We start from the raw sequence: 27,965 nt of genomic DNA, 5'->3' as shown, positions 1-27,965 counted from the left end.
GACGTGGACTTTGCATCTTGGCTGGTGAGACCCATTCAGGCATAACAAATGGTGGATGCAACCATTCAGGCCAAACACCGCATGTAGTCTGCAAGCCACTCAGGTTATCAACAAACCTGCCTATAACCTACCGAGTCGTCAACTTCTTTTTCACGGTGAAGAAACAATGACGTGGCATGAGCAAATATCTCAGGAATTTTTCCGGATGGCAACGAATGAGCACTCAATTGCTTGGTAAAGTAGAATAAGCACCGCTTGTTACATTTTTTTCCTAGGCTTATATCAACACATTGCCACCACATATTACATATGCTGATTACATCACACATATACCAAGTTAAATGCTAGCATGTTCACAAATTTGCACTCCACTGTCCTGTTAATTACATCACACACAGGACGATTTACATAAAGAAGACATATTCACAAATTTGCATTTCGTAAGTTAGAAGTGTCCAACGGGGAAATAAAGTACGTGTGCTCATTTGTCCATTATTTCCACGTTATGCTGTAAATCTATCGCATTCGTCTCCTCTTACCATTCAGTCTCTGCTTGACATCTGTTGTTATTTGTTAATAGTCCGCTGCAGCTGGTGAAGATTAAATAAAAGAGTGGAGGTCATCAGTGGCCATTGCAAGAGCATGTTATTATGCGATAATATCATGTCAAAGCCAGGCATCGTCACCAAACTCACCCAATACAAACGAGAAGTGGTCATCGCCAATATTGAGCCCATCTATGGATGGTCTCAACCATTTGAGGGAACAATGCGCTGACACTATCGTTGATAAGGCCCTGGAAGAAATGTATAGCCTCCTCATCGTCCAGATCCAGCCGGAATTTCTCCTGAACCTGATCAATGCACACCATAAAAGGGGAAACGAAATGTGATTATAGGCCGCTCTGCTCTTTGTGAAGAAAAAAAATCCACTCATAAAACCAATTTAATTACCTTAAGGGTCGCATTTTCCTCGGTAGAGATATCTGGAATACTTGATCTTTCCATCAACGTGAAGAGATTCAGTATAAGGCTGCTGTTATTCCTTAAAATGTTGTATGCTTCGCAGCAGTAGGACTTGAATCTTGTATAGTATTGGCTGAGATCCAAAAGGCAAGTTGCAGCGATTCAAAGAGCTGTAGCAAATGAATAATAATTCAAGTATTGACAGAACGGATCAACAAATTACCTTTCTGTGCCACCCATGGCCTCGACCATTTCTTTACATAGTTTCATTGGAGGTGGAAATGGCTTTGGATCTCGACCCAGAATAAAACCGAAGTCCACATGGAAAAGGCACCCGTCATCTCTTATGAGAAGATTATCTAGATGCCTAGAGAGAAACAGAGAGGGAGGGGAAATCAGCCATTTGTTATTCCTCGCAAACTGCATATAGCTCATGTTGACAAAAGGATTGGAAAAAAGAACTGGATGCCATTGTCAGCCAACCAGACCCTTGCTATTGATAAAAATTTCTACAGAAATACCCTGACAATAGACAGATTTACAAGAATGAGGAGCATTTTCATCTTGTTGGCGCTATAAATCAGAATATCGGTCACAATTAGTAAACACCTAGTTGAGCTATATAATCCTTAAAAAATGGTACATGAAAAACAACCATTTTCATCACTGAACAGTAATCAAGAAAAAAAAATTAAGTGGGGCACTCGAATAAATTCAGTTTCCTCTAAATGAAAATGAATGGAGTTGGACATGCAGCACCACAGTTGAAGATTGCTGAATGTACAGAAAACTGAAATAAATGCTTCTGTATATTCATTTCTAAGCATAAAGGATTAGCTATCTTATTCTTATACAGATACTTAAAAAAGAGAAGGCACCAACCTGTCTCCAACACCCATAATGTATGTAATGACAGAGTAACCAGCACAACTTTTTATAAAAGTTTCCAAGCATTGGGCAGTTATACCAAAAGGACCATCTTCATCAGGATGGAACTTTTGCAGGTAACTTGTAATACTGCGATGTTCTGATATAATCTGCGAACAAACAACAATTTAAATCAACAAACTATTTCAGAATGAATCTACAATATGTAGAAAATTTTGTTACTGTGTAAAACATAACCAGTCTTCTGAAAACCTGACAGCTACTGCCTTCCATGATCTTCAAATACTCAAATTACCTGTGCAAGCGGGCTGGAAGGAATGAATTCAACCATCCCTTCATCCTGTCCAGTTGCAAGAACTTGATATGGAGTAAGGTGCAAGTCCATGTTTTCTAGTTTGAGCAATCGGTCCATTAAAGAGACCATTTGAATGACCTACAAAGTGAATCACGAATTAGTCATGATATCCCTACCTTCCATACAAGTAGGTAGGTACTGAGATGTACACTGAGACCAATGTTTAAATAATAGCACATGAACGGTCACCATATCTTTAAGCATCTATATGCTGCATGTTGCCTCATATGCAGCTCCACTATTGTAAAAAGGATGTATCTATTTATACAATGGTATGCTGTCTATGCTAAACATAGGCTATCTATGCATTGAAATTTACATATACATGCACCAAAAAAACAGAAATGTGATATGCAGCTCGTGGTTAGTATTCTTGTAGGAACTATAACCACCGTATTCTCAACATGACTGAGTAACACAGAAGAGCGAACTAAGATCGATGCTTAAGCAGAAAGTGTCACTGATTTAAAACAATGATTGGACACAGTTATGTGCCTTTGAAAGAAGACTCAAGTCTACAGCATGCAATCACATACAATGTGTAATGTTCAATTTTGTTTATAGCTGAAGTGGCAAGTTAGCAAGGATTGAAGATATGACTGGCCCGCTTCACAGGAATATATCACAATGTAACCACTAGTTCAGAATGTAAGATCCAGTATGTAAAGATGGTGATACATGCCGACATACAGACTATAACAAAAGCCAAAAATGATTTCCACTGAATGAGAATCAGACTTGAATAATTACCAATTGATCCTGGCGGAGGTCATCTCCCTTTTTGAAAATCATCTTGGACGTTCCCCCATTTGCCGTCTTAAATGTAAGGCGCAATGGAATTAAGGAACTCTTGAATATAGACGACTCTTGAGGCACAACACCAGTAAGGAGAAGTGTAGGTGCTAATGGTGAACGAATTGGCTGGAAAGGATTTATCAGAATTAGTCAATCCAAGCAACTAAGACAAGTCAATCTACACAATCCTTGTTTTTCTAGCATTGAAGAACAGTAAATGTGAGCATTTGTAACAAGTTTTACCTCATCAAAGTGGGTAAGCTCACTGTGAACTCCTGATAACAACTGTCTCAGTTTCTCGATTTTCTTTTCTGCATTACCACGAGTATTTCTTACATCCTTCATAATAGAACATAATTGAGCAGTGAGTTCCGTTTGGCGTGATAAACTCTGCCACAGTCGAAACCCATCTTCATCGCCATCCTCCCTAGCAACCATCTGTTAACAGAAACAATGGTACATAATGAAAATTACGTATCAGGAACAGGAAGGATAGAGCTAACATGATGTGTCCAAAAAGGAAGGGAACATACTTTCATCATTTCATCTTCAAGCATGTCATACGTACTGTAGTATCGTTTTGCATATGCATGATCATGGAGCTCAACAACCACATACCAGCGAAGGAAACTAGCAATTTCAATGTTTGATAAAGCTGAAATGAACAAAAGATCATAACACATGCTTGAGTTTTCTCAGTAGTCACATAACAAAGAAATGCTGATCACAGTAACCAGATGTGACAAATGGAGTCATGATCACATTCATTGTAGAATTTAATTAGAAGGATAGATCGTACCGCGGTTTACAAGAAAGTGTGCCAGGCGTGACTTGTCCGATCGTTCAAATCGAAGAGCTTGCACTAACTGGAGTAAGTAGCATTGCAATTCTTCATCATCAGCCCTTTCAAGTACGCTCACAGCATAAGCACGGACCTTTGCACAAAAAATACAACTTAGGATATAATATTTAGGAGGGCATGAGATGATAAAATCTGTCACCCAGAGTCACATGGACTAGTTACTCGATCATTGTTTAGTTACTAAGAGGTGGGAGAATCATCTATAACCTTAAGAAAACCTTTTTGGTCGGAAAGAAAAATGTGCTAGTAGCGATGCAGGAGAAAGTTCTTTTAAAGAAGGTTAAGAAATGAAAGCTCACAGGCTAAATAGAAAAATAAAACTCAAATTTGTACTCTAGGTAAAGAAGCCAGAGCACCAGTAATATTTTTCATATAACATGCCAATCCCAAACACAGAATAGGACGGCTACAAAAATCTAATATACAAGACAAAAAGAGCAGACAGTGTCTCTACTGCACCAGAGCAAGCGATATATGAGAGAAGTGTGTGTAAGTGATGGCAAAACTGAATAAACAGACCCGACAAAAGGAACACATGTCTTCTAGATGTCATACCAACGTTTTTTCACAAAAAATTCTAGAATGGGAATTGCATAATTATTGGTGACTAATTCAGTTAACAGAAGAAAGGGCAACAAACAAAAGCCTCTATCAATGAAAAAGCAATACAAAAACAACCCCACATACATTTATTAAAAACAGAAGCACAGACAGAGGTGCCTAGATAGCTTACTTCCTCGCTTTTAAAATCTGATGAGAGAAGCTCTAATGCATCAGCCACATCAATTGTTTCCCACTTTCCCATCAATTCAACAGCTTGTTTAGCTTCCTGCCCATTATAACATACTAAACATAAGAAGCTGCCAGATAATTTATAAATTAGATCGAGGTATGTGGATTTAGTATCTCCAAAAAATTTAACAGTCTGCCAGGTCCTTTAGAGCACATGCAAGCAAAGAAACATCCCCTGGTTTCCTCTGATGCACATATGAAGTATAACAATCAATTGAGTTATTGATATTTTTACTAACTTGGATATCGCTCCAATCCACTGAGCGGAGAAACTTTGTAAGAGCTTTCTTCTCAGACATCAAAGAGAAACGGAATTTCCACACCAATTGCTTCTCATCTGGCAGTATAGTCCGTGTAGGAGGACATTTGATGATTCTTTGAAGTGACCTGCCCACAAAGCACAAAGTTATTTAGCTAGAAACCAACAATTGTATATTCCTGTTAAGCTAAGCACCTGAATTGTGCTTCTTGCCACTTCTGATTCATGCAGGTAACATAAAAATGTGTTTGCCTCATTAATTCATTTGAGAAAATCAAGATATTAGCAACCACTGAAATTAGCAGCATTCATCATGGGACTTTCTATTCTCTGAGTGCTACTACAGCATGATGGTGGTACCACATGAAGATCATAAGGTGACAGGGAAACAACAAATGAAAGAAAACATACTGCAGCTTGCACTCACTTTCGCTCATTTGAGCTCGGTTTCAGATCTTTATCAATTATTCCACGAGTCAAGCTCCTGGCAAGCTTTAACTGCTTGTGCTCAGATGGGTTGGTTCGTCCAAGTTCAGGATCCCACACAGTAACAAGCTCGTTTGATAATGATACAGGGGTTGGTGCATAGAAATTCGCTCCAGATTCCTGAGCAGGAAAAAATCAGAGTAGAATTTATTGTGAACATCACTATATGAAATTTCTTGCATTTAAATAAATATCAGATTACTCAACATTTCGAAAAGATTTTTTTCTCCTTTATCTATGAACAGTTACCAGAAAATGAAAAGAACACACATACGAAAAAATGGAAACATGCAGAATGAAGACAAGACACATAGAAACTGAACGGAGCATCGATGTTAACCTGGAAGACAACTCTGTGTTCAAAACTACAGAATTCAACAACCAGGCTCGGGAAAGAATTCTCCAGCCTTTCACACTCCTTCTCCTTAACTTTGTCGATCGCACTGAAGGCCAGACGGTCCAGCCAATCCACATGTTGTATCTGCCCTCTCTCGTACTTGTTAACGAGCCTCTCCAACCGCTCAATCTCCCCTCGCTCATTCTTAGGAACCTACAGGTACTAACCGATACGAAAAGTTAAGCTCGCCTTGAGGTGATAGAAGCAAACACCAGACGCAGAGATTGATGATCCTAAAAAAAGGTTGCCCACCTTGCCAGGGGTTGTGGTAGGTACTCTTCCGTCTGCCTCCTTTTGGGGCCATAGCTGCAGCTTCTGCTTCCCTGTTTTAAGCTGTTTCTTGCTGTTGAACAGAAATATGGTGGCTCCACCAACAACACTTTTGCCCTCACCAGATGACACGTCCCAAACCTACATCAATCAACAATACAAAAGCACAGTTCAAAAGTCAAACAACATACTAACGAGTTATATCAACCTGTCAAGATAGTTTCGTTTTGTTATAATTCAAAATCATCTAAGTCCGTGATAGATATAGACGGTATACCGTGAATGCGAGCTGCGCGAGGGAGGTTAGGTCCCTGTATTTGGTGCACAGCGTGATGAGTTCGTTCCAGCAGTATGGCGGTCCTGAAGATTCGAGCCTGGCACCAAGGTTACAAGAAGTTACTAATGGTGGCGATGTGAATAAGAGGTAACTGCATACTTTTGGTTGGTAAGTAACAGAATAATGACGATATCATATTAGATCTGTAGTTTCTGGATTGCTACAGTCTAACAGTAACCTAACCTGCTGGCTGCTGTACTCTTCAATATTGTATGAAACGTATGCCATTCCAAATCCTTCTAAATTGTTTTTCCTAGATATGCTTACTGCTCACCATTGTTGAAACACTTTTTATTGCCTGAAATGTATTCATTTATACATCCTCACATAATTACCTATGTTTTTTTATGTTTACATCTAGGAAGGAGAAATCACAAGTTAATAAAAATGTTATGGTGTGTAGTGAAATTCTCTACTGAGCGACCTCTAGATGTACTTTTAGCACGCTTTAGTGTGCAATCGCTCCAATGCTTTTGTGTTTTGTCACTTCCTAGTTAACTCTTTTAAATCCCTTTTTAGCTTCCAAGATTGATTTTGAAGCTTCTTTTCCTTCCAAATTGTAATGTTCTGAATCAACACTTACCATTACTGACACATGGAATTGTCCAAGTTTTGCTTAATGAGCTTGCATCTTTCAACATGGCTGTCTTTAGCCGTGCTATCTAGACTAAAACACTGATTTCTCGTTTGTGTTTTGTGAATGGGCCTCCTAATTCAGTTTACCGAATTTATTCCAGGGGAATTTATCTTAGATTGCAACTTCACATTCAACAAAGATTATTCATCCACATGTTTCGGCAGACCATCTAGTCTAGTATATACAGATCGTATGGAGAGACGGGACAGAGCGAGAGTACCTTGTGTTGACGGGAAGGCCGAACTGGATGCCGTCGATGTAGAGCTTGCACTCGACGAAGAGCTCCGAGACCTTCTTGTCGAGACCATCTGCGAGGAAGTAGACAAGGAACATCAGAAGTGAACACTACAAGAGAGATTTTGGGGATGAGGGGGAGGGGAGGGAGCGAGAGTGGGCGCCTTGAGCGGGGGGCGGGATGGGGGCCTGGAGGACGCGGAAGGTGAGGGGGAGGCTGATGTCGCAGGACAGGAAGAAGCGGAACTCGCTGCTGTTGGTGCTTCCCGCCCCCGCCGCGCTGGTCCTGCTGATGCCGACGGCCGCCGCCGCCATGGACGGCCGGGGGGACGGCCGGCGAGCGGAGGTGGGGAATCGAGGGGCACGGAGAGGTCGGGCCGGCGAGGAGGTTTTCTTTTTTTTCCGGGGGAACACGGCGGGGAGGTGGCGTGCGGGCTGCCTCGTCTCGGCTCGCGGAAAAGGAGACGGACGGAGAAGTGCTGTAGACGGAGACGGAGAGGACACAGGACTCCTGGGTGGGCCGGGCTTGCCGTTTCGTGCCCGTAAAGAGCACCTCACGGTTCTATATGTTGGGCTCAATCATTCCTCACGAAAGTACAATAGCCCAGAAACGGCCTTGGATAGTGCTCTCACCCGAAATCACTAAAAATCCCCTAAAAAAAATCACTCCCACCTCCTCAGGTTACGACAAGTAACGCGCTGCATGTGCGCCACTTGTCGCAACATAAGAGTTTTTATTTTTATTTTCGTAAATTCATTTATTCAAAATGTTTTATTTCTTAAACCGTGCGTTCAAATCTTGAAATGTTTTCACTATTTGATTCCTTGTGTCGAAATTTTTAAAATTAGATGCCATGTTGATAGGTTTTGACAAACTTTTTTTCACAAAAAAACCAGACGAAAAAACCGTCCCGGAAGCACGAGTTTTTCTTTTCCGGAAGAGGCACGCCCGTACCTCCCGCGAACGCATGACCGTGTCTCTCGCGAAAGGAAAAAAATAAATGCGTTTTTTCCGTTTCCGAGAGGCACGGCCGTGACTCTCGCGAAAGTACAACCATGCCTCTCGTGGAAGGAAAGAAAAAACAGAAAACGTGTTTTTTTCGTTTTCGAGAGGCACGGTCGTGACTCTCGCAAAAGCACAACCGTGCCTCTCGCGGAAGCAAAATCGTGCCTCTTACGAAAATAAAAAAACAGAAAATGTGTTTTTTCCTTTTCCGAAAGGCATGGTCGTGACTCTCGTGAAAGCACAACTGTACCTCTCACAAAAGCAAAACCGTGCCTCTCGCAGAAGAAAAAAACAGAAAACGTGATTTTTTTTGTTTCCGAAAGGCATGCCTGTGACTCTCGCGAAAGTACAAGCGTGCCTCTGACGGAAGCAAAACCATGCCTCTCACAAAAGAAAAGAAACTCATTTTTTTTGTTTCCGAAAGGCACGGCCATGACTCTCGTGAAAGCACAACTGTATCTTTCACGGAAGCAAAACCATGACTCTCGTGAAAGAAAAAAAACGTATTTTTTCATGCAATTTTTTTTTCTAAGTGACGCTGATCATTGCGAGGCTCCCAAAGGAGCGCTCGTTAATTAGTTGCTCTTGCTCTCACCACTTCATGTTTCATTTTTTTTCTAAACATATACGAATACGAATACATATGCAGATCGGATGCTACTCCAGTACGAATATATATATATATATATATATATATATATATATATATATATATATATATATATATATATATCGAATGTTTACTCAACTCGAACCGGATATAATAATAGTGACATACTATTTTTTGCGGGGTTAATAGGATTTCATTGCTCAACTGTTGGAATATTCGTTCCTACATAGGAGAGGAACGTCTGCAGGTCCAGAGCACAACCAAACTGTAGTTCGGCCTTCCGATCGTCCGAAAGCAGCAAGTGTGTGGCTAACAACGTTCTGATTCCTACTTACATAAGCAATAGAGATATCCCTTTCATCAAAGAGCCTTTTAATAATAGTGACATATTTTTTAAATAAAGTAAGTCAATAGCTTTGTGACACAAAATAATCAGCTTGCAATATACAATAAGTCAAATGGTAGACATGTTTATAATAATAAATACTACTCCCTCCGTTCCTAAATATAATTATTTTTAGAGATTCCAAATACGGACGATATACGGAGCAAAATGAGTTAATACACACTCAAAAATATGTCTATATACATTCATACGTAGTTTTTATTGAAATATCTAAAAAGACCTATATTTAGGAATGGAGGGAGTGCTGCAATGCATAATCTTTATCTTTACCTAATAATATTGAAGAACGGTGCCTTTCATAGTTCTTCATAGGTCACGCCTTTATATCCATTAATTTATGTTAATCATAAATAAAAGATTAACGGTCGAGATTTAAAATAATCTATATACATATACCTACTATAAAACAACAACCGAAAGAATAAACCGTTTCTGATACAAAATCATGCACGTGGGACTTCTAAACTTCTAGGGATCTATTTTTCTAGTACATGATTAGCGGGATCTCTAATCCCCTACCTTACATCGATGTGGTGCAGTACCTCAGGGGAGCTTTCTAGCTCTCAGACTCCGCCACGCCAGTACGATCATCTACACGGTGATCTCTAATCCCTACTTTGACCTCGCCATTGATGTCATGCAGTACGTCGGCGCAGGTTTCTCGCTCTTTGCCTCGCTGCACCGACAGCGGTCACGTACTCGGCGATCGTCGACATCGACGAGAACTCCATGAAGATGACCTTCTCGGTCGGCGCGGCAACAACGCGGTAGTTGATGACCAATGAAGTTCCAGACTGTTTTTCTCCCACGCGTGCATGATCTGGAACAGAGGAGAGGAGAGGGAGCCAGCAGACGGCCAAGTTTGCTTCTCTAACGCCAGTGAACAGCGAAACCCAATTCTAAATTGAATGCTTCAATTAATTGTGAGGCTATAAAAATTAGGAAGCATACTGTATAATATAAAAAATTTGAATGAGAGAGCTTTGAGAAACTGTTGATCCAGTCAAAAATCAGGTGACCCAGTTCTAATTGAAGACCTTAATTGAATGTCGGCTCTTTAAAATTAGGGAGCTTAGTGTTATAGAGGATTTCCTAAACAAATGCGAATACAAATACATATGCGGATCGAATGTTGCTCCAATATACAAATATATATCGGATGTTTACTTGATTCAAAACAGATACGAATAACAATGATATATTATTTAAAGAAAATAAGTCAATAGCTATGTGACACAAAATAATCAAGTTGCAACATACAACAAGTCAATGATGAACAGGTTTATGAATAAATTCTACTATAATGCATAATTATTCCTAAGTTTAATCAGATAATAAAGTAAAATTGATAACTTGTTAAGCTTTTATGTTGGATATTGGCATATTGGGCTAGAATTGCTTAAATTAGCTCATGAGATATTATCAGGATACAGATATATCCACTTCCATGTTTACATTTGTGTTAAAGTTCCGTACCATGTTTGTGTTTGTATTTTTCAAATATATCCGGATATCTTCCATTCCATTTTATTTCAGATGTGGATGTTTCAAATACGGATATGCATTTTCTCAAATACAAATATCAGTTAATTTAGATTTATCCAAAATCTACCCCTGTTTCACGGGCACCTACCCACAACAAACCTAGCGGCCATGCCCTTCAGTCGTGATACCCTTGTTCCGGTCGCATGTGTGGCCGAGCATCACTAATGTTGGTCCAACGTTGTTCAATAACACAATGGGTCAGGGTGATGACAATCGGTAGCCACTAAGATGGTAATGGTGTTGGGTAACATAGTAATTTAAAAAAAAAATCAACGCATACGCAAGATCATGGTGATGCATAGCAACGAGAGGGGAAGAGTGTTGTCCACGTACTCTCGTAGACCGTAAGCGGAAGCATTATGATAACGTGGTTGATGTAGTCGTACTTCTTCACGATCGATCGATCCTAGTACCGAAAGTACGGCACCTCTGCGATCTGCACACGTTCGGCTCGGTGACGTCCCACAAACTCTCGATCCAGCTGAGTGTCGAGGGAGAGCTTCGTCAGCACAACGGGGTGATGACGGTGATGATGATGCTACCGTCGCAGGGCTTCGCTTAAGCACTACAATGATATGACCGAGGTGGATTATGATGGAGGGGCACCACACACGGCTAAGGGATCAATGATCAACTTGTGTGTCTATGGGGTGCCCCCGGCCACGTATATAAAGGATGGAGGGAGGAGGACGCCGGCCCTCATAGGGCGCGCCCAAAGTGTGGAGTCCTACTAGGACTCCCTAGTCCTAGTAAGATTCCACATCCTACATGGAATAGGAAAAAGGGAAGGGAGAAGGAGAAGGAAGGAAGGGGGCGCCCCCTTTCCTTAGTCCAATTCGGACCAGTCCATGGGGAAGGGGCGCGACCACCCTTGAGGCCTTTCTCTCCTTTTCCGTATGGCCCATTAAGGCTCAATACAAATTCCCGTAACTCTCCAGTACTTGATGACTCATAAGTGTAGAGGATCTATCGTAGCCTTTTCGATAAGTAAGAGTGTTGAACCCAACGAGGAGCAGAAGGAAATGATAAGTAGTTTTCAGTAAGGTATTCTCTACAAGCATTGAAATTATTGATAACAGATAGTTTTGTGATAAGGTAATTTGTAACAGGTAAAAAATAGTAAAAGTAAATAAGGCGCAGCAAGATGGCCCAATCCTTTTTGTAGCAAAGGAAAAGCCTGGACAAACTATTATATAAAGGAAAGCGCTCCTGAGGACACATGGGAATTATCATCAAGCTATTTTTCATCACGTTCATGTGATTCGCGTTCGGTACTTTGATAATTTGATATGTGGGTGGACCGGTGTTTGGGTACTGCCGTTACCTGAACAAGCATCTCACTTATGATTAACCCCTATTGCAAGCATCCGCAACTACAACAGAAGTATTAAGGTAAACCTAACCATAGCATGAAACATATGGATCCAAATCAGCCCCTTACGAAGCAACGCATAAACTAGGGTTTAAGCTTCTGTCACTCTAGCAATCCATCATCTACTTATTACTTCCCAATGCCTCCCTCTAGGCCCAAACAATGGTGAAGTGTCATGTAATCGACGTTCACATGACACCACTAGAGGGATGACAACATACATCTCATCAAAATATCGAACGAATACCAAATTCACATGACTACTTATAGCAAGACTTCTCCCATGTCCTCAGGAACAAACGTAACTACTCACAAAGCATATTCATGTTCATAATCAGAGGGGTATTAATATGCATAATGGATCTGAACATATGATCTTCCACCAAGTAAACCAACTAGCATCAACTACAAGGAGTAATCAACACTACTAGCAACCCACAGGTACCAATCTGAGGTTTAGATACAAAGATTGGATACAAGAGATGAACTAGGGTTTGAGATGAGATGGTGCTGGTGAAGATGTTGATGGAGATTGACCCCCTCCCGATGAGAGGATCGTTGGTGATGACGATGATGATGATTTCCCCCTCCCGGAGGGAAGTTTCTCCGGCAGAACAGCTCCACCGGAGCCCTAGATTGGTTCCGCCTCGTTGCGGCAGAGTTTCGTCCCGTGAGCTAGCTTATGATTTTTTCCTCGACGAAAGACTCCATATAGCCAAAGATGGGCATCAGAGGGCCACCAGGGGGCCCACGAGGCAGGGGGCGCGCCCAGTGGGGTAGGGCGCGTCCCCCACCCTCGTGGACGGCGGGTGCCCCCCCTCTGGTACTTCTTTCGCCCAATATTTTTTATTTATTCTGAAAATAATTCCCATGGAGTTTGTAACACCCCGGATACAACTTTCCATATTCGTAACTCCGATTCTTGCCTTTTCCGGAGATGCGATATGAGTTTCCCTTCGTGGTTGGGTTTTTGTCTTTCGTTTTGCATTTTGTTCATGTCATGTATTTCATATCATGTCATCATATGCATCTCATTTGCATACGTGCTCGTCTCATGCATCCGAGCATTTTTCCCATTGTCCGTTTTGCAATCTGACACTCCTACGTCCTCCGGCGCCCCCTTTTGTCTCTTTTCGTGAGCGGGTGTTAAACTTTCTCGGATTGGACCGAGATTTTTCAAGTGGCCTTGGTATACCACCGATAGACCACCTGTCAAATTTCGTGCCATTTGGAGTCCGTTTGATGCTCCAACGGATAACCGGGGAACGGCAAATGCCTCGTGTGTGTTGCAGCCCAACACCCCTTCAAAACGGCGCAATAACCCATCCAAACCTCTTCCATGTCCTCCGCCGTCGGATCACGATCTTGTGGGCGAAAAGTACACTCCATTTGGACACTCCTACCTCCTCCTACCTATAAATATGTGTCTCCCTCCGAAATCTCGCGGACGAAACCCTAGCTTCTTCCTCCTCCCGCCGACGGACATGTCCACCCCGCCGCCGGACATGTCCGCACCGCCTCCTCGGCGAATCCGGAGTCTCCACCTGTCCTCCTCCGCCGTCCCCGCGCCGCCGGCCCGCGAAGCCCATCGCAGGCCCGTACGGGCCCGAACCGCCGCCGCCAAAGCCCGGATCGGCCCCCACGCTCCACCGCCCGGATCTCCCCTGCGTCGCCGCCTCGCGCCTCCGCCGCCTCGCCGTTCGCCGCCGGCCGCCGCTCCCTAGCGCCGCCGCCGCGCCTGCACCGTCGCTCGCCACCGCACCGCTCGCCTTCGTCGCTGACCGCGCCATCCCCGCCGCCCGGGAGCCCGTGTCGCCGCCTCCTTTTCTCCGCCCCGCACCGCAAGGACCTCCCTCGCCCCGGCCGGCGAGCACAGCCGCCATGGCGCCCGAGCCACGGCAGGAGCCCGCACCTGCCGCCGGCGACCTCCTCTGGTTGATCCGGACCACGGCGACCTGCGCCACCGGCGACCTCCTCTGGTCGATCCGGACCGCGGCGACCTGCGCCACCGGCTGCCCGCGCTGCCTCCTCGGTTCCCCGTCTCCGGCAAGTCCTCCGGTGAACCACCTCTCTGGCCGTCTCCTTCTCCGTCTTCGGCCCCAACTCCGGCCCCAACTCCGGCGCATCTCCGACAAACCTCGGTTTCCGTTCCAAAGTCAAACCCTAGATCTGAGATCCGGAGGGTATATTTTCGTCTAAGTCCTTTTTCCCTAACATTTTTCAGACCCTATTCATCGCATCATAACTTCTCATCCGTAGCTCCGTTTCATGCGCATTATATATCAAAATGTTCATCATGATGTGCTCTTCATTTTGTTCCATTGTGACATGCTTGTTTGAGTCCATCTTGATGCCTAAATCGTTGATGCAAGAGTGCTATAGAATGCTAGATGTTGATTCTTAGCAAAGTATGAGGATTTGTCATTTTTGCTACATTTGTTGTGTGTTGCGTATGGGCATGAGCTCTACATGTGTTTTGATCTATGCAATGCCATCTTTATAGGGGTGTATGCCATGTATTTTTTGTGATCTTTGTGGTGACTAGCGCAAGCATGAAAAGTAGCTCTCGTGATATTGCTGATTTCAGAGACTTAGAATTTCACTAAGTCATTGCTCTGCTGTTATTTTTATGCCATGTATCCATGTTGCTATAGTGAGATACATGCTTCATTTGAGTTGCTTCAGTAAGGATGATTTGGAAATATGGTTGTGCTCTATCCATCCATGCCCCTTTTTTCAATTATGGAGTGCCCTAGCATGTCTCAATCTTGCTATACTTTTGCTACAAAATGTTCCTGGCAGATTGTTTACATGTTAATCAATTTTGCCATGCTTGTTTTAGTTGATCCATACATGCTATAAACCTGCTATTGCCTTGGTTAGCTTCTTGAACATGTCTTCTTGCTGATGCTATGCTTATTGTCATGCAATGCCTTGTGTTGAGTGAATATAGCTCGCAAAGATGCCTTCACAATTCTGTTTATGCCATGCTCAGTTTTCTGCAGTCTGAATCAGTTAACGAAACTTGCTATGTTTACATGGGTGCCATCATATCTGCTAATCCTTTTTGGCTTATGGTCAATAAGGGACTTTTGTTCTATGCTTTGAGCATATTCATGCCATGCCTTTGTTTGCTATGTTCTATTCCTGTAGCATGTTGTTTGCTTGCTCTAAACATTGCTTCCTGATGTTAATTTCTGGCATGTTAGTATTTTCACTAAGTCTGTGAAGCTGATATCTTTTGCTCTTTTGCCATGCTTGTTTGAACCTGCTCTTGTGTGATTTAGACGTAGCTCCGTGTTCATCTTTTGTCAAGCATTTTGAGTAGATCACTTCCATGTGCTTTATTGCTATGTTGGAGTGCAGTAGCTTAGTTTCTTGTTGCATTCTAGTTGGCGTCGTGCTGTTAATCGCAGAATTGTGCCATTCTTGTTTTGCTTGCCATTTGCAAACCGTGCATCCGATTCCGGTGATCTTTATATCGATTTCGACCGAAATCAACTCATCTTTCCAGCGGCACACTTGGTTTGCCAATTTGATTCCTTGTTCAATCTTTCTCTTCCGGAGCACGCATATGCATTGCATATCACATCTCGCATATCATGCCATATTTTGCATCATGTTGCTTGCGCATTGCACCGTGATTGATTGTTGGTACTTTAATTGTGTTCTTGCTTTGGGTAGAGCCGAGAGACGAGTACGTGATCGAGGAACCCGTTGAGTACGCTTACGAGGATCAAGCTTTCGTCAACTCTGAGTTCATTTCAGGCAAGATGACCATACCCTCGAAATCACTTCTGTCTTCGCTTGCTGGTTGCTCGCTCTATTGCTATGCTGCGATGCCTACCACTTGCTATATCATGCCTCCCATATTGCCATGCCAAGCCTCTAACCCACCTTTCCTAGCAAACCGTTGTCTGGCTATGTCACCGCTTTGCTCAGCCCCTCTTATAGCGTTGCTAGTTGCAGGTGAAGATGAAGTTTGTTCCATGTTGGAACATGGTTATTGTTGGGATATCACTATTATATCTTGTTTACTTTAATACACCTATATACTTGGTAAAGGGTGGAAGGCTCGGCCTTATGCTTGGTGTTTTGTTCCACTCTTGCCGCCCTAGTTTTCGTCATACCGGTGTTATGTTCCTTGATTTTGCGTTCCTTACGCGGTTGGGTGTTATGGGAACCCCTTGACAGTTCACTTTGAATAAAACTCCTCCAGCAAGGCCCAACCTTGGTTTTAACATTTGCCACCTAAGCCTTTTTCCCTTGGGTTCTGCAGACTCAAGGGTCATCTTTATTTTAAACCCTCGGGCTAGTGCTTCTTTAAGTGTTGGTCCAACCTGAGCGATGTCCGGCGCCCCCTGGGCAACTAGGATCTATGCCAACCCAACGTCTGGCTCATCCGGTGTGCCCTGAGAACGAGATATGTGCAGCTCCTATCAGGATTTGTCGGCACATTCGGGCGGCTTTGCTGGTCTTGTTTTACCATTGTCGAAATGTCTTGTAACTGGGATTCCGAGTCTGATCGGGTCTTTCTGGGAGAAGGAATATCCTTCGTTGACCGTGAGAGCTTGTGATGGGCTAAGTTGGGACACCCTTGCAGGGTTTGAACTTTTGAAAGCCGTGGCCGCGGTTATGGGAAGATGGGAATTTGTTAATATCCGGTTGTAGAAAACCTGACACATAACTTAAATTAAAATGAATCAACCACGTGTGTAGCTGTGATGGTCTCTTTTCGGCGGAGTCCGGGAAGAGAACACGGTCTCATGTTATGCTTGAACGTAAGTAGCTTCAGGATCACTTCTTGATCACTATTAGCTTCTCGACCGTGCTTTGCTTCTGTTCTTGCTCTCATTTGCGTATGTTAGCCACCATATATGCTAATGCTTGCTGCAGCTCCACCTCACTACCCCTTCCCTACCTTAAGCTTAAATAGTCTTGATCGCGAGGGTGTGAGATTGCTGAGTCTCCGTGACTCACAGGTACTTCCAAAACAGATGCATGTGCTGATGATGCCAGTGCAGGGGACGCTACCGAACTCAAGTGGGAGTTCGACGAGGATTCAGGCCATTACTATGTGTCTTTTCCGGATGATCAGTAGAGGAGCCCAGTTGGGGCGATTGGGGATCTAGCATTTGGGGTTGTGTTTCTTTATTTTGGTTCCGTAGTCGGACCTTGATTGTATTCTGGATGATGTATGCTATATTTATGTATTGTGTGAAGTGGCGATTGTAAGCCAACTCTTTATCCCTTTCTTGTTCAATACATGGGATGTGTAAAGATTACCCCTCTTGCGACATGCCTACTATGCAGTAATGCCTCTAAGTCGTGCTCCGACACGTGGGAGATATAGCCGCATCGTGGGTGTTACAAGTTGGTAATCAGAGCCTTCCCCGACTTAGGAGCCCCCTGCTTGATCGAATCGCTGACGTTGTTGAGTCTAGAAAAATGTTTTGAGTCTTATAGGATTATATATATCGAAGAGTAGGATTCTTTTTACTCCTCAGTCCCTTCGTTGCTCTGGTGAGGCCTCCTGACGTAGAGTTTTAACTCTTCTCTTCTCAAATTTCACTAATTTTTTTAGGATCACGCGGGTATCTTGGAATCGTTTCGATGGTTTTGTGATGAGAACATTGTTCTTGGTGCCTCCTGACATTTAGGGTTGTGGCAGTGTCCTGGGGAGTTGAGCTCCGAGGTGTTGTCGTCACAATTTTATCGTTGCAGTTCTGGAATACCTGAGTTCGCCGACATCGAAAATCTCTTTTATGCAGTTGTTGGTGAGATAACCTCGACGCCACCCAGTACTGGGGCGGGAGTTTGGGAGTATTGCCATAACTCGTATGACGGATGCTTTTCGAAGGTTGAGGTACACGATTTCTGAAGGTTTCTTGGTTATGTGTTGAGGGATGGATACAGCTGGATGTAGGATTTGCTAGTTTTGGGTGAGATATTATGCTTCCCATGTATCCCCAACACCTGATTGTATAACCAGAAAGTTTTGGGAGTTTATAAGTGGGAATTCAAGTATATCGTAGGATATCCTTCCAATAGACACATGATACGATATGGGATCTATCATATGTTTGTTACCGGTTGATCCTGCAAGCCAAATCCTTTGTTTTGTTTTCTTGTGGTATTCGAGTTGCTTCAATGTCAAGTGTTGATTCCATACTTTTCCTAAGCGGTGTTCTCATACTTCTATGGGAATACTAATCCTTCATGATAATCGAGATTTTCATGTCAATCCTTTTCAACTGGTGTGCTTCTCTTCAAGTGGATCCGATCATTTTCAACGTCCGCAAGATCAATTATTAGTTCTTCTCAACGGTGCTCATTTCTTCCGTCCCAAGCTGCCTTTCTTTTCCCGCCCTCCCACCCTTTTTCTTCAAGGACTCAGATTTCTTAATCAAGTATCCATCTTATTGATGTGAAGTCTCTCTATTCTTTTTTGTCAATATTCTTATCCGGTGATTCTCAGGAAGATACTAACGGAGCTTCAAGTTCATCATTCTTCGTTTCTTTTATCTTCTTCGGTGGATTCAAATCGAGCTTTTGGTGTTGATCATATCCCTTTTCCTCATTTCAAATGCTTTCTCATGCCGGTGCACCTCTTAATCATCCACTCCTTGCTATTCATTTGTTCTGGAGTGCTGAAGATATCTCGAAGATTCATGCTTCCACTCTGTATTCGTTCAAGCCTTTTCGAGATTGTTATCTCATTCAAGCCATTTAATTCTTACTGGTGCAATTTCCCTTTCAAATAATCGTTCAACGGTGTTTCTTTTGAGTGGGCCCTAACCCACAGGTCTTTTTCCAGGATCTTACCTGACTCTTCTAATTTTACCAGAGCTATTCTCAAATCTTTCAAAGTTTGACGTAAGAATGAATTATCATCAGTCAAATGCCTTCTCCAAGATCGTTTTCAAATTATTTCTATCGTTGGTTCAACCTTTCTAATTTTCATTCTGGAGTGCCTCAACAACTCATGGTGGTGTTTCTTATCGTCATTCTCAACATTTGAAGACCGAAGAAGAGTTTTTCCTCCAAATCTTACACGTTCTCTCAAGATGTGTAGTTCAAGCTTGATGCCATCCTCTCATAATTGTTTTCATTTGTGAGAATTCTTTTCACCCATCTGGAGCAGTTCAGGAGTCTTTTCAGTCTGATTCTTTGGAGGCCATCATTTCGGGTTTATTCATTCTCAGCTTTCAGCTCTCATTCTCTAAATCTTACCGGTGCTTCATTCAAGTATTCTCTAATCAGCTCGGAATCTCTTTGTTCACTTGCATCTAAATTCTCTCAAGCATCTTCGTTCATTTGCTAATTCTTCCCGGTGTTTCTTTATCTTTTCTTCGTTCATTTTTAATTCTTACGGTGGTTTGTTCTAGATTTCTCTTCCTTCGTTATCATATCAATTCATTCGTTGTTTCGAAATCCTACCTGTTGGGGATATTACTACTGGAGGTAAACTGACCTTATGTAGCCGGGTTGACTCCTTGAAGATTAGAAGCCCATGAAGACGTAAAGATGCTAGCGCTTTACAGAGGGCCCAAAGGCGAGTTACAGTATGTAAATGTAAACCGGCCTAGTCATGTAACTTGTATAGTAAGATAGAAAGAGAGAGGCCGAACCGGATACGTTTATAAACCGGCTTCGGGACTCTGTAGCCCGGCGGGCGTCAACCTATGTATATAAAGGAATGACCCGGCCGCGGTTTAGGGACAGACAACAACAACTCGAAAGCCAGACAAAGCGGATTCGCTCCCTGGCCTTCGAAACCCTAGCAATACCAATCACAACTAGACGTAGGCTTTTACCTTCATTGAAGGGGACGAACTAGTATAAACTCCCGTGTCCCCTTGTCCGGTTTAACCCCTTTAAGCTAACCCGTTGCGATGGCTCCACAACTAAGTCCTTTCACGAGGACATCTGCCGTGACAAACCCACGACAGTTGGCGCCCACCGTGGGGATATCGCACGATGGTTTCGAGTTCTTGAAGGGCAGCTTCGATGGACTTAAGGGATACGCTGTGGGCCGGATGACAAAGAGTCGCCGCGGCAAGCTCTACATCGACAACGCAGGATGGGGTCCCGAGGCTGGTTCAATCGAATACGGGTACCGGGTCCCCTTTGGTGGGATTCATGTCTTCATCGGCAAGATCGGCGAACCGGCCCCCGAGCCGGACATCTGCACCGACATCATCGAAACGGCTCGGCGTGCAAGTCCTTCGCCGGTTCAGCCCGAGCAAGGAATGTTTTCGTAGGTGTCGTCCATGGGTCAGGGCACGAGGACGGACCGGTGTCTGAAGGAGAAACCGTAGTCTGCTCTGATGACGAGTCTTCTGGAGAAACCGAATCGCTTTACTAGTTGCAGGACGGCCGGATTGAGGGAGGATCCGAGGGCAACAGTATTCCGGATTCCCTCGGTCTGCCAAACCGGTCCGCCATCTTCATGGCCGGCACACAATCGGCACCTCATTCATCTACCGCCACAGCAATGCTCTCTGGTTCAACAACGGCCACACCAGCAGGGGCAGGAAGCTCGGCGCTACCTCTGGCCCAAGTCTTATATGATTTGTTCGACGCTCTGGCAACATTGATGACTGCGGAGGTAGACGCAGCAGCCAGGGATCAACACGATGCGGAGATCGCAAAGGTGAAAGATCAGATAGCCCAGGCCAAGGCGGACCTGGCAGCAGAGAACGCCAGGATGGCTACGGAGCGGGCCGAGTTGGAAGCACAGGCTTACCGGATTAGACTGGATCAGAATGCTTCAGAGGAAGTCATGAGAAGAAGGTACCGATCATGTCTCCCATCGGTTTATGAGCCGCAGAATCTTTTCAACACGCCAGGCGCAGGGACTGGTAACCAACCCACACTAAACCAGGCGGGGGCGCCGGGAGCAGGAGCGTCGGTTCAGCCGCGCACGACGGACCTGCCTCGCCGGAACAACATTGTACCATCAACGCCGCCCGGGCATTATTCCAACCCGTTGGACAACATTGTGGCCGCTGCATCACGCCTGGCGGCCCTCCCAACCGACGGCGAGTCACCAGTGGCAGTGGAAGCACGTCGGGCCAGGGATCTCCTTCAGACAGCGCTAAATCAACAGCAAGCATATTCACACAGCCGTGAGAGGATTCAATCCACTCCCCGCCCAAGCCGGAGTTATAGCAGACACGTGGAAGACGAACCGGCCATGTCCAGTAGTGCACGCCGCCGAAATTCGCCACGAGGGAACAACCCGGCCGGGGGAGGTGCTAATGCACAAGATGTTGTGGATCATGGCCACGCACGTCGAGAGGCCGAGTTGACAACTCGACACGAGGCACGACAGCATACTCCGGTTCACCCCACTGCCTCCATGGAGCCAGGGGCGATGTTTAGTTCCTTAGGGGTACCGTGTTTATCTCCTGCTTTGCGTAATGTGCGACTACCCAAGGATTTCAAGGGACCTCGTAAGGTACCGAATTATACCGCCGATTTGCAGCCAGAGGCGTGGGTGGAGAGCTATGAGATGGCAATGGAGATGTTAGATGTGGACGAGGCGGTGTGTGCTAAATATTTCACCATGATGTTGGAAGGAACAACTCGCACTTGGTTGAAGAGCTTGCCGACCAACTCTATTGGATCAAGGGCCGAATTGAAGCACTGGTTTATCCAGAACTTCAAGGTTACGTGTAGGCAGCCGATGTCAATTGTAGATCTGGCCGCTTGTGTCCAAGAGGAAGGGGAGTCCACGACCCATTGGGTCAAACGGGCCTCGGCAATTTTGCATTCATCAGATCGTATCAACGCAGACACCGCAGTGCTAACGTTAGAGGGTAATTGCGGTTTCAAACCATTGAAACAGAAGTTGGGAAGGCTCAAACGTCACTGCAACGACATGTCAACACTCATGGCTGCTTTGGTTAAATACGCCGATTCAGATAATACCAAGGATCCGGATTCAAAGGAGGACAAACCGGAGAAGGGTAAGAAGACCGGCAATAACAAAGGCCAACAACACAACCCGGCAGGCCATGGAAACACTGATAAGCGCAAGGCCGATAGTGGTTTGGACTTTGTCGCAAATACCAACGCACAGGAGAATGGCCAGCGCCGTAAAGGCAAACAGCCCCAGAGGGGTGGAGGTCCAGGCAACAATTTGGAGCGTTTGTTAAATCAGCCCTGTCCAAAGCATGGATCAAAGGAGAAACCGGCATCACATCTCTGGAAAGATTGTTATATCATGCGGGATTTCAAGAATTCCAATATGTTCCAATATGACAACGGCCCGCCCGGCGGTTCAGGAGGAGGTTTCCACGGGCCGGGTTACTGAGGCGGTGGTTCCGGTTCAGGGTTTCCAGGCAATCAAACCGAACACGTCAATCAAGGACACCAAGGCAACCAGGGAGGTTACAACCATCAGGGGAATCAGTAGCAGCAGCAGCAGTCGGCTTATCAGAGCAATCCCAAACAGCTGAACAGCGGGCAATATCATGTCTTCACTACTAGTTTGTGCAAACGTGATCAAAAGCTTCACAAAAGGGTAGTCAACTCTGTTGAGCCGGCAGTACCTCAGTATTTACGTTGGTCGGAGCAACCTATTTTGTGGAGCAGAGAGGATCACCCGCCCCGGGTTGATAACCCAGGTCATTTGGCCTTGGTGGTAGCCCCTCAAGTTGGGGGATACAAGTTCACTAAAGTGCTCATGGATGGGGGAAGTAGTATCAATATTTTGTATTATGATACATTTCGCCGTATGGGGTTGACAGATAAGGATCTTAAACCGTCGAATACGGTATTTCATGGTGTGGTGCCTGGTAAGTCTGCATATCCTGTTGGTAAGATAGCCTTGGAGGTAGCTTTTGGAGATGACTATGATTCAAGGTCAGAAATAGTGACATTTGAGGTGGTGAAGATCAAAAGTCCGTACCACGCTCTGTTTGGGCGGCCGGTTTATGCTAAGTTTATGGCAAGGCCATGTTATGTTTACCTGCAGCTTAAAATGCCAGGTCATAAGGGGACTATCACAGTACATGGAAGTAGAAAGATTGCTTTGGAGTGTGAAGAAGGCGATGCGGCTTATGCTGAGTCGGTTTGTGCCACGGAGGAGTTAACATTCTATAAGGAGCAAGTTGATCTGGCAGACATGACCTCCTTAAAAAAGCCAACCACGGAACATGATCCAGCATTGAAGTTCAAATCAGCTACGGACACTAAGATGGTTGACTTTGTCCCTGGCGATTCATCCAAATAGTTCAGCATCAGCGCTAACCTGGATCCCAAATAGGAAAGCGTGCTCATCGAGTTCATCCGTGAGAATCGGGATATCTTTGCATGGAAACCTTCTGACATGCCAGGTGTACCGAGAGAACTCGCTGAGCACACACTCAACATTGATCCGAAATTCAAACCGGTCTGACAGTTCCTCCGCCACTTCAACGAGGAAAGGCGCAAGGCTATAGGCGAAGAGGTCGCCCGTTTGTTGGCTGCTAGGTTTATTGTTGAAGTTTTTCATCCAGAGTGGTTAGCCAATCCGGTGCTGGTTCTTAAGAAAAACGGCACTTGGCGCATGTGTGTGGACTACACAGATTTAAACAAGGCTTGCCCTGCAGACCCCTTTGCTCTCCCTCGCATTGATTAGATAATTGATGCTACGGCGGGTTGTGACCGTTTGTGTTTTTTGGATGCTTACTCTGGTTATCATCAGATCAAAATGGCAGTTAAGGACCAGGAGAAGACAACCTTTATAACTCCCTTTGGAGCCTTCTGCTATGTTTCCATGCCCTTTGGACTCAAGAGTGCCCAGGCAACTTACCAGCGATGTGTTCAGAATTGCCTTCATAAGAAAATTGGGCGCAATGTCCATGCATATGTAGATGATATTGTGGTCAAATCCAGAAAGGAGGAGACGTTGATAGATGATCTACGGGAAACTTTTGACAATATCCGGGTCTACAAGATGATGCTCAATCCGGAGAAGTGTGTTTTCGGTGTCCCGGCAGGCAAGCTCTTAGGCTTTCTGGTTTCAAACAGAGGCATTGAGGCTAATCCGGAAAAGATTGCAGCGATTACGTCCTTGGCTAAACCGGCGTGTATTAACGAGGTGCAACGTCTAGCCGGCCGGATTACAGCCTTGAGCCGGTTTATCAGCTACCTTGGAGAGAAGGCCATTCCCTTATATCAGATGCTCAAGAAAACGGATAACTTTGTCTGGAGTGAAGCAACTGATAAGGCGTTTGAAGATCTGAAGAAACAGCTCGTGGAACCGCCCGTACTGGCAGCACCGATCGATAAAGAGCCCTTATTATTATATGTGGCTGCTAATGCCCGGGCTGTCAGCGTAGCCATTGTGGTAGAGCGCAAAGAGCCTGGAAAAGAGTATCCGGTTCAACGGCCGGTTTATTATATCAGTGAGGTGCTCATTGAGTCAAAGCAGAGGTATCCGCATTGGCGGAAACTGGTGTATGGGGTGTTTATGGCAAGCCGGAAGCTCAAACACTATTTTCAGGGCCATCCTATCACAGTAGTTAGTTCATCTCCTCTGGGTGAAATCATTCAAAACAGAGAGGCAACCGGCCGGATTGCCAAGTGGGCCATTGAGCTTGGACCCCACGGGCTCAGATATATACCCCGCACGGCGATCAAGTCCCAGGCACTCGTAGATTTCATCAACGATTGGACGGAGTTACAGGCACCTGAGGAGAAACCAGATAATACATATTGGACTATTCATTTTGATGGGTACAGACAACTAGAGGGTTCGGGGGCTGGAGTCATATTAACCTCCCCACGAGGTGATAAGTTTTGTTATGTCCTCCGTTTAATGTTCCCTTGTACTAACAATGCAGCTGAATATGAGGCTTTACTCCATGGTCTTCGGATGACTAAAGAGATGAATTTGAGCTGGGTTAAGTGCTTCGGCGATTCAGATCTAGTGGCTCAACAAGTGTCTGGCACTTGGGATTCTAAGGACCCACTCATGGCTGCATATCGGCGAGAGGTGGACACAGTGGCTGGTCACTTTAAAGGTTATCAGGTGGACCATATAGACCGGCGAAAGAATGAAGCGGCGGATGCTTTAAGTCGTCTTAGTACCCAACATAAACCGGTTCCGCCCAATGTCTTTCTTGATGTGTTGCACAATCCGTCAGTCAAACTACCAACCGAAGAAGATTTCGCTGTTCCTGATCCGGAAGCTCAATTAGTGGCAGCTTTGCATGCCATACCGGATTGGACGATCCCATATCTGGATTACATGAACCGGGGCGAGTTACCAGCTGAGGAAATGTTGGCCCGACAGATAATCCGGTGTTCCAAGTCCATGACCATACTCAACGGGGAGTTACATCGTTACAGTGTTTCAGGAGCGATTCAATGATGCGTTTCTCCTCAAGAAGGTTGTGAGATTTTGCGAGAAATTCATGAAGGGGATTGCGGTCATCACGCCGGTTCAAAGTCGTTGGTTGCTAAAGCTTTTCGCCATGGTTTTTACTGGTTGACGGCGCATGCTAATGCGGAGGATTTGGTCAAAAGATGTGATGGATGTCAAAAGTTTGCCCGCCGTGCGCACATTCCGGCTCAAGAGTTGCGGATGATTCCAATTACGTGGCCGTTTGCCACTTGGGGGCTGGATATGGTTGGACCCTTCAAGCGCTCCAAGGACAAGAAGACCCATCTGTTAGTAGCAGTTGATAAATTCACTAAATGGGTAGAGGCAGAGCCAGTCAGCAAGTGTGATGCAGCCACAGCGATTCAATTCATCAAAAAGGTGATATTCCGGTTTGGCTTTCCACATAGCATTATAACAGATAATGGCACTAACTTGTCAAAAGGAGAGATGGAAGAATTCTGTCAACGTGAGCACATCCGGCTTGATCTAGCATTAGTGGCTCACCCCCAATCTAATGGTCAAGCGGAAAGGGCAAATCAAGAAATTCTGCGGGGTATCAAACCAAGGCTTATGGTTCCCTTAAAGCGGATGCCGGGTTGTTGGGTTGAGGAGCTACCTTCTGTGTTATGGAGCATCAACACCACACCCAATAGGTCTACGGGTTACACGCCATTCTTCATGGTTTATGGAGCAGAGGCGGTTCTTCCTAGTGACATCCGTCACGATTCGCCCCGTGTGGAAGCTTATGTTGAAGCTGATAATGAGAAGGCATGTCAGGATTCTCTGGACCTGTTGGATGAAGAGCGGGATCTTGCAGCAGCGCGTTCGGCGATTTATCAACAAGATCTTCAACATTATCACAGCCGCCGGGTTAAAACTAGAACCTTTCAAGAAGGTGATTTGGTGCTCCGGCTCATCCAGGATCAGACTGATATGCATAAGTTATCCCCCCCTTGGGAAGGACCCTTTGTGGTCAGCAAAAATCTGCACAACGGATCCTACTACCTCATTGATGTTCGAGAGCATGAAGACTCACGTCAATCGGAGGAGGAGACAAAGCGGCCATGGAACATAGCTCTCCTTCGGCCTTATTATACTTGAAGCCATAGGCTTTTTCACCTGTACATAATTATGACAGTGTATATACCATATAATAATCCGGATCCTCCGTTATAAGCGGGGTATCTGTTCTTTCTTATATCATATGTGTGCTTTTACAAGTTAACGGTTAAAGCGGAGTCTTTGTTAAACCGGATTTAGCAACTGCATAAAGATAAAGAAAATCACTAGGGGGCTTGGTCATGTTTGAACCACAGCTACACCTCTTGATAGGCTTTTCAGCCACACAAGGACAAATTTGTGGATCCAAAGAGAGTATTGTGCACTGTACAAGCTCAAACATAGGCACACGCTGAGCATCGCTCACAAAGTTACTTGTGGGCTCTTTTTTGCACAACAACAAAGAGTTTGAAAGGACCCTCGTAATTGGCTATCAAGCCACGGCTTGGAAGCCTGGTGTATTCACCTAAAACCCTGGGTTAACCTGCCTTCATCAAGTAAGCCAGTCCTATCCAGGTAATCCTGGTATGACCCATCGAACGTTTGACAAGTCAATCTTTTACAGACCCTGAACTTGTCATAGTTAAAACGGTGATTGGTTAATTGGAGGCCCATCTTAAAAGGCTTTGTTAAATGGTTTAACTCAGAGGCCTGGCAGCCCATGAAAAGCCTCGATTTGGAGCCTGGCAGCTCGTAAAAAGCCTCACATATTTTCCTATTTGAATTTTGTTTGTTGATAATCATAAGTATTTTTTGATAAACCGGCATCCTTGATCCGGCTTGCTTTCCAACCACCAGCTGTTGGCTCATGATCAGTTATAAACTGGTGGTCACTGACCCGGTATGGTTTGACTAAATCACCAGTGTTATGAAGAAAATCCAGTAGGTATACCGGTCCGGTTTAATAGATAGACTGGCATTATGAAGATGAGATTATCAAACGTATCGGGTTGGTGTTAAACACCTTTGCTGTATACATGTTTGCTCACTCAATGAGGTATGTTCTGTACATTATTTTTTATACAAACACTTGATTATTCAGCTCAAGTACTATATACTTCTTGGATATTATGACATGTTTAGCGGTAAACCGCTAGACACTTTTAAGTTTTTTGTACCCAGGAAGACAAGTCATCATAGACTATGCATAAAATATATCCTGAAGGGCGGCACAGATTGTCACAAAGGGATATGAAGCATGCTCGATGGCATGGCAGATAAACAAAGTTTCAGCTATCCTATTACATGAAGCTTTAAAGCGGCTCAACAGTGTCATTGTTTTTCACAGTAGCCATATAAACCGGCGACCGGA

The 27,965-nt window shown here is 44.6% G+C and overlaps 1 protein-coding gene across 1 annotated transcript; it reads right to left on the bottom strand.

The window, feature by feature from the left end:
* Positions 1–206: 206 nt before the first annotated feature.
* On the bottom strand, positions 207–7,759 carry VPS34 (vacuolar protein sorting 34). The gene is made up of 18 exons (XM_087525509.1): positions 7,442–7,759; positions 7,264–7,351; positions 6,347–6,443; positions 6,052–6,210; positions 5,743–5,952; positions 5,344–5,522; positions 4,897–5,044; positions 4,599–4,694; positions 3,803–3,938; positions 3,537–3,658; positions 3,247–3,441; positions 2,959–3,129; positions 2,149–2,286; positions 1,848–2,002; positions 1,189–1,332; positions 954–1,098; positions 696–853; positions 207–590 (listed from the first exon to the last, which is right to left on the bottom strand). Exons 1-17 carry the CDS (start codon positions 7,590–7,592, stop codon positions 716–718), a joined length of 2,472 nt encoding a protein of 823 aa, XP_087381635.1. The 5' UTR covers positions 7,593–7,759; the 3' UTR covers positions 207–590; positions 696–715.
* Between the last annotated feature and the right edge of the window lie 20,206 nt (positions 7,760–27,965).

This window comes from Triticum urartu, chromosome 5A (genome assembly GCF_056163025.1).
Source record: "Triticum urartu cultivar PI428250 chromosome 5A, HENAU_Tu73, whole genome shotgun sequence".
NCBI classification, from domain to species: Eukaryota; Viridiplantae; Streptophyta; class Magnoliopsida; order Poales; family Poaceae; genus Triticum; species Triticum urartu.
The sequence above is the reverse complement of the archived record's forward strand: the minus strand, read 5'-3'. Positions and strand labels throughout refer to the sequence as shown.

Coding starts and splice junctions, on each gene's coding strand:
- VPS34 (XM_087525509.1), bottom strand. CDS start 7,592: ATGGCGGCGGCGGCCGTCGGCATCAGCAGGACCAGCGCGGCGGGGGCG. Junction 3,130..3,246: donor AGCTTACCCACTTTGATGAG/GTAAAACTTGTT, acceptor AATCCTTTCCAG/CCAATTCGTTCACCATTAGC. Junction 2,287..2,958: donor ACCTCCGCCAGGATCAATTG/GTAATTATTCAA, acceptor TTCACTTTGTAG/GTCATTCAAATGGTCTCTTT.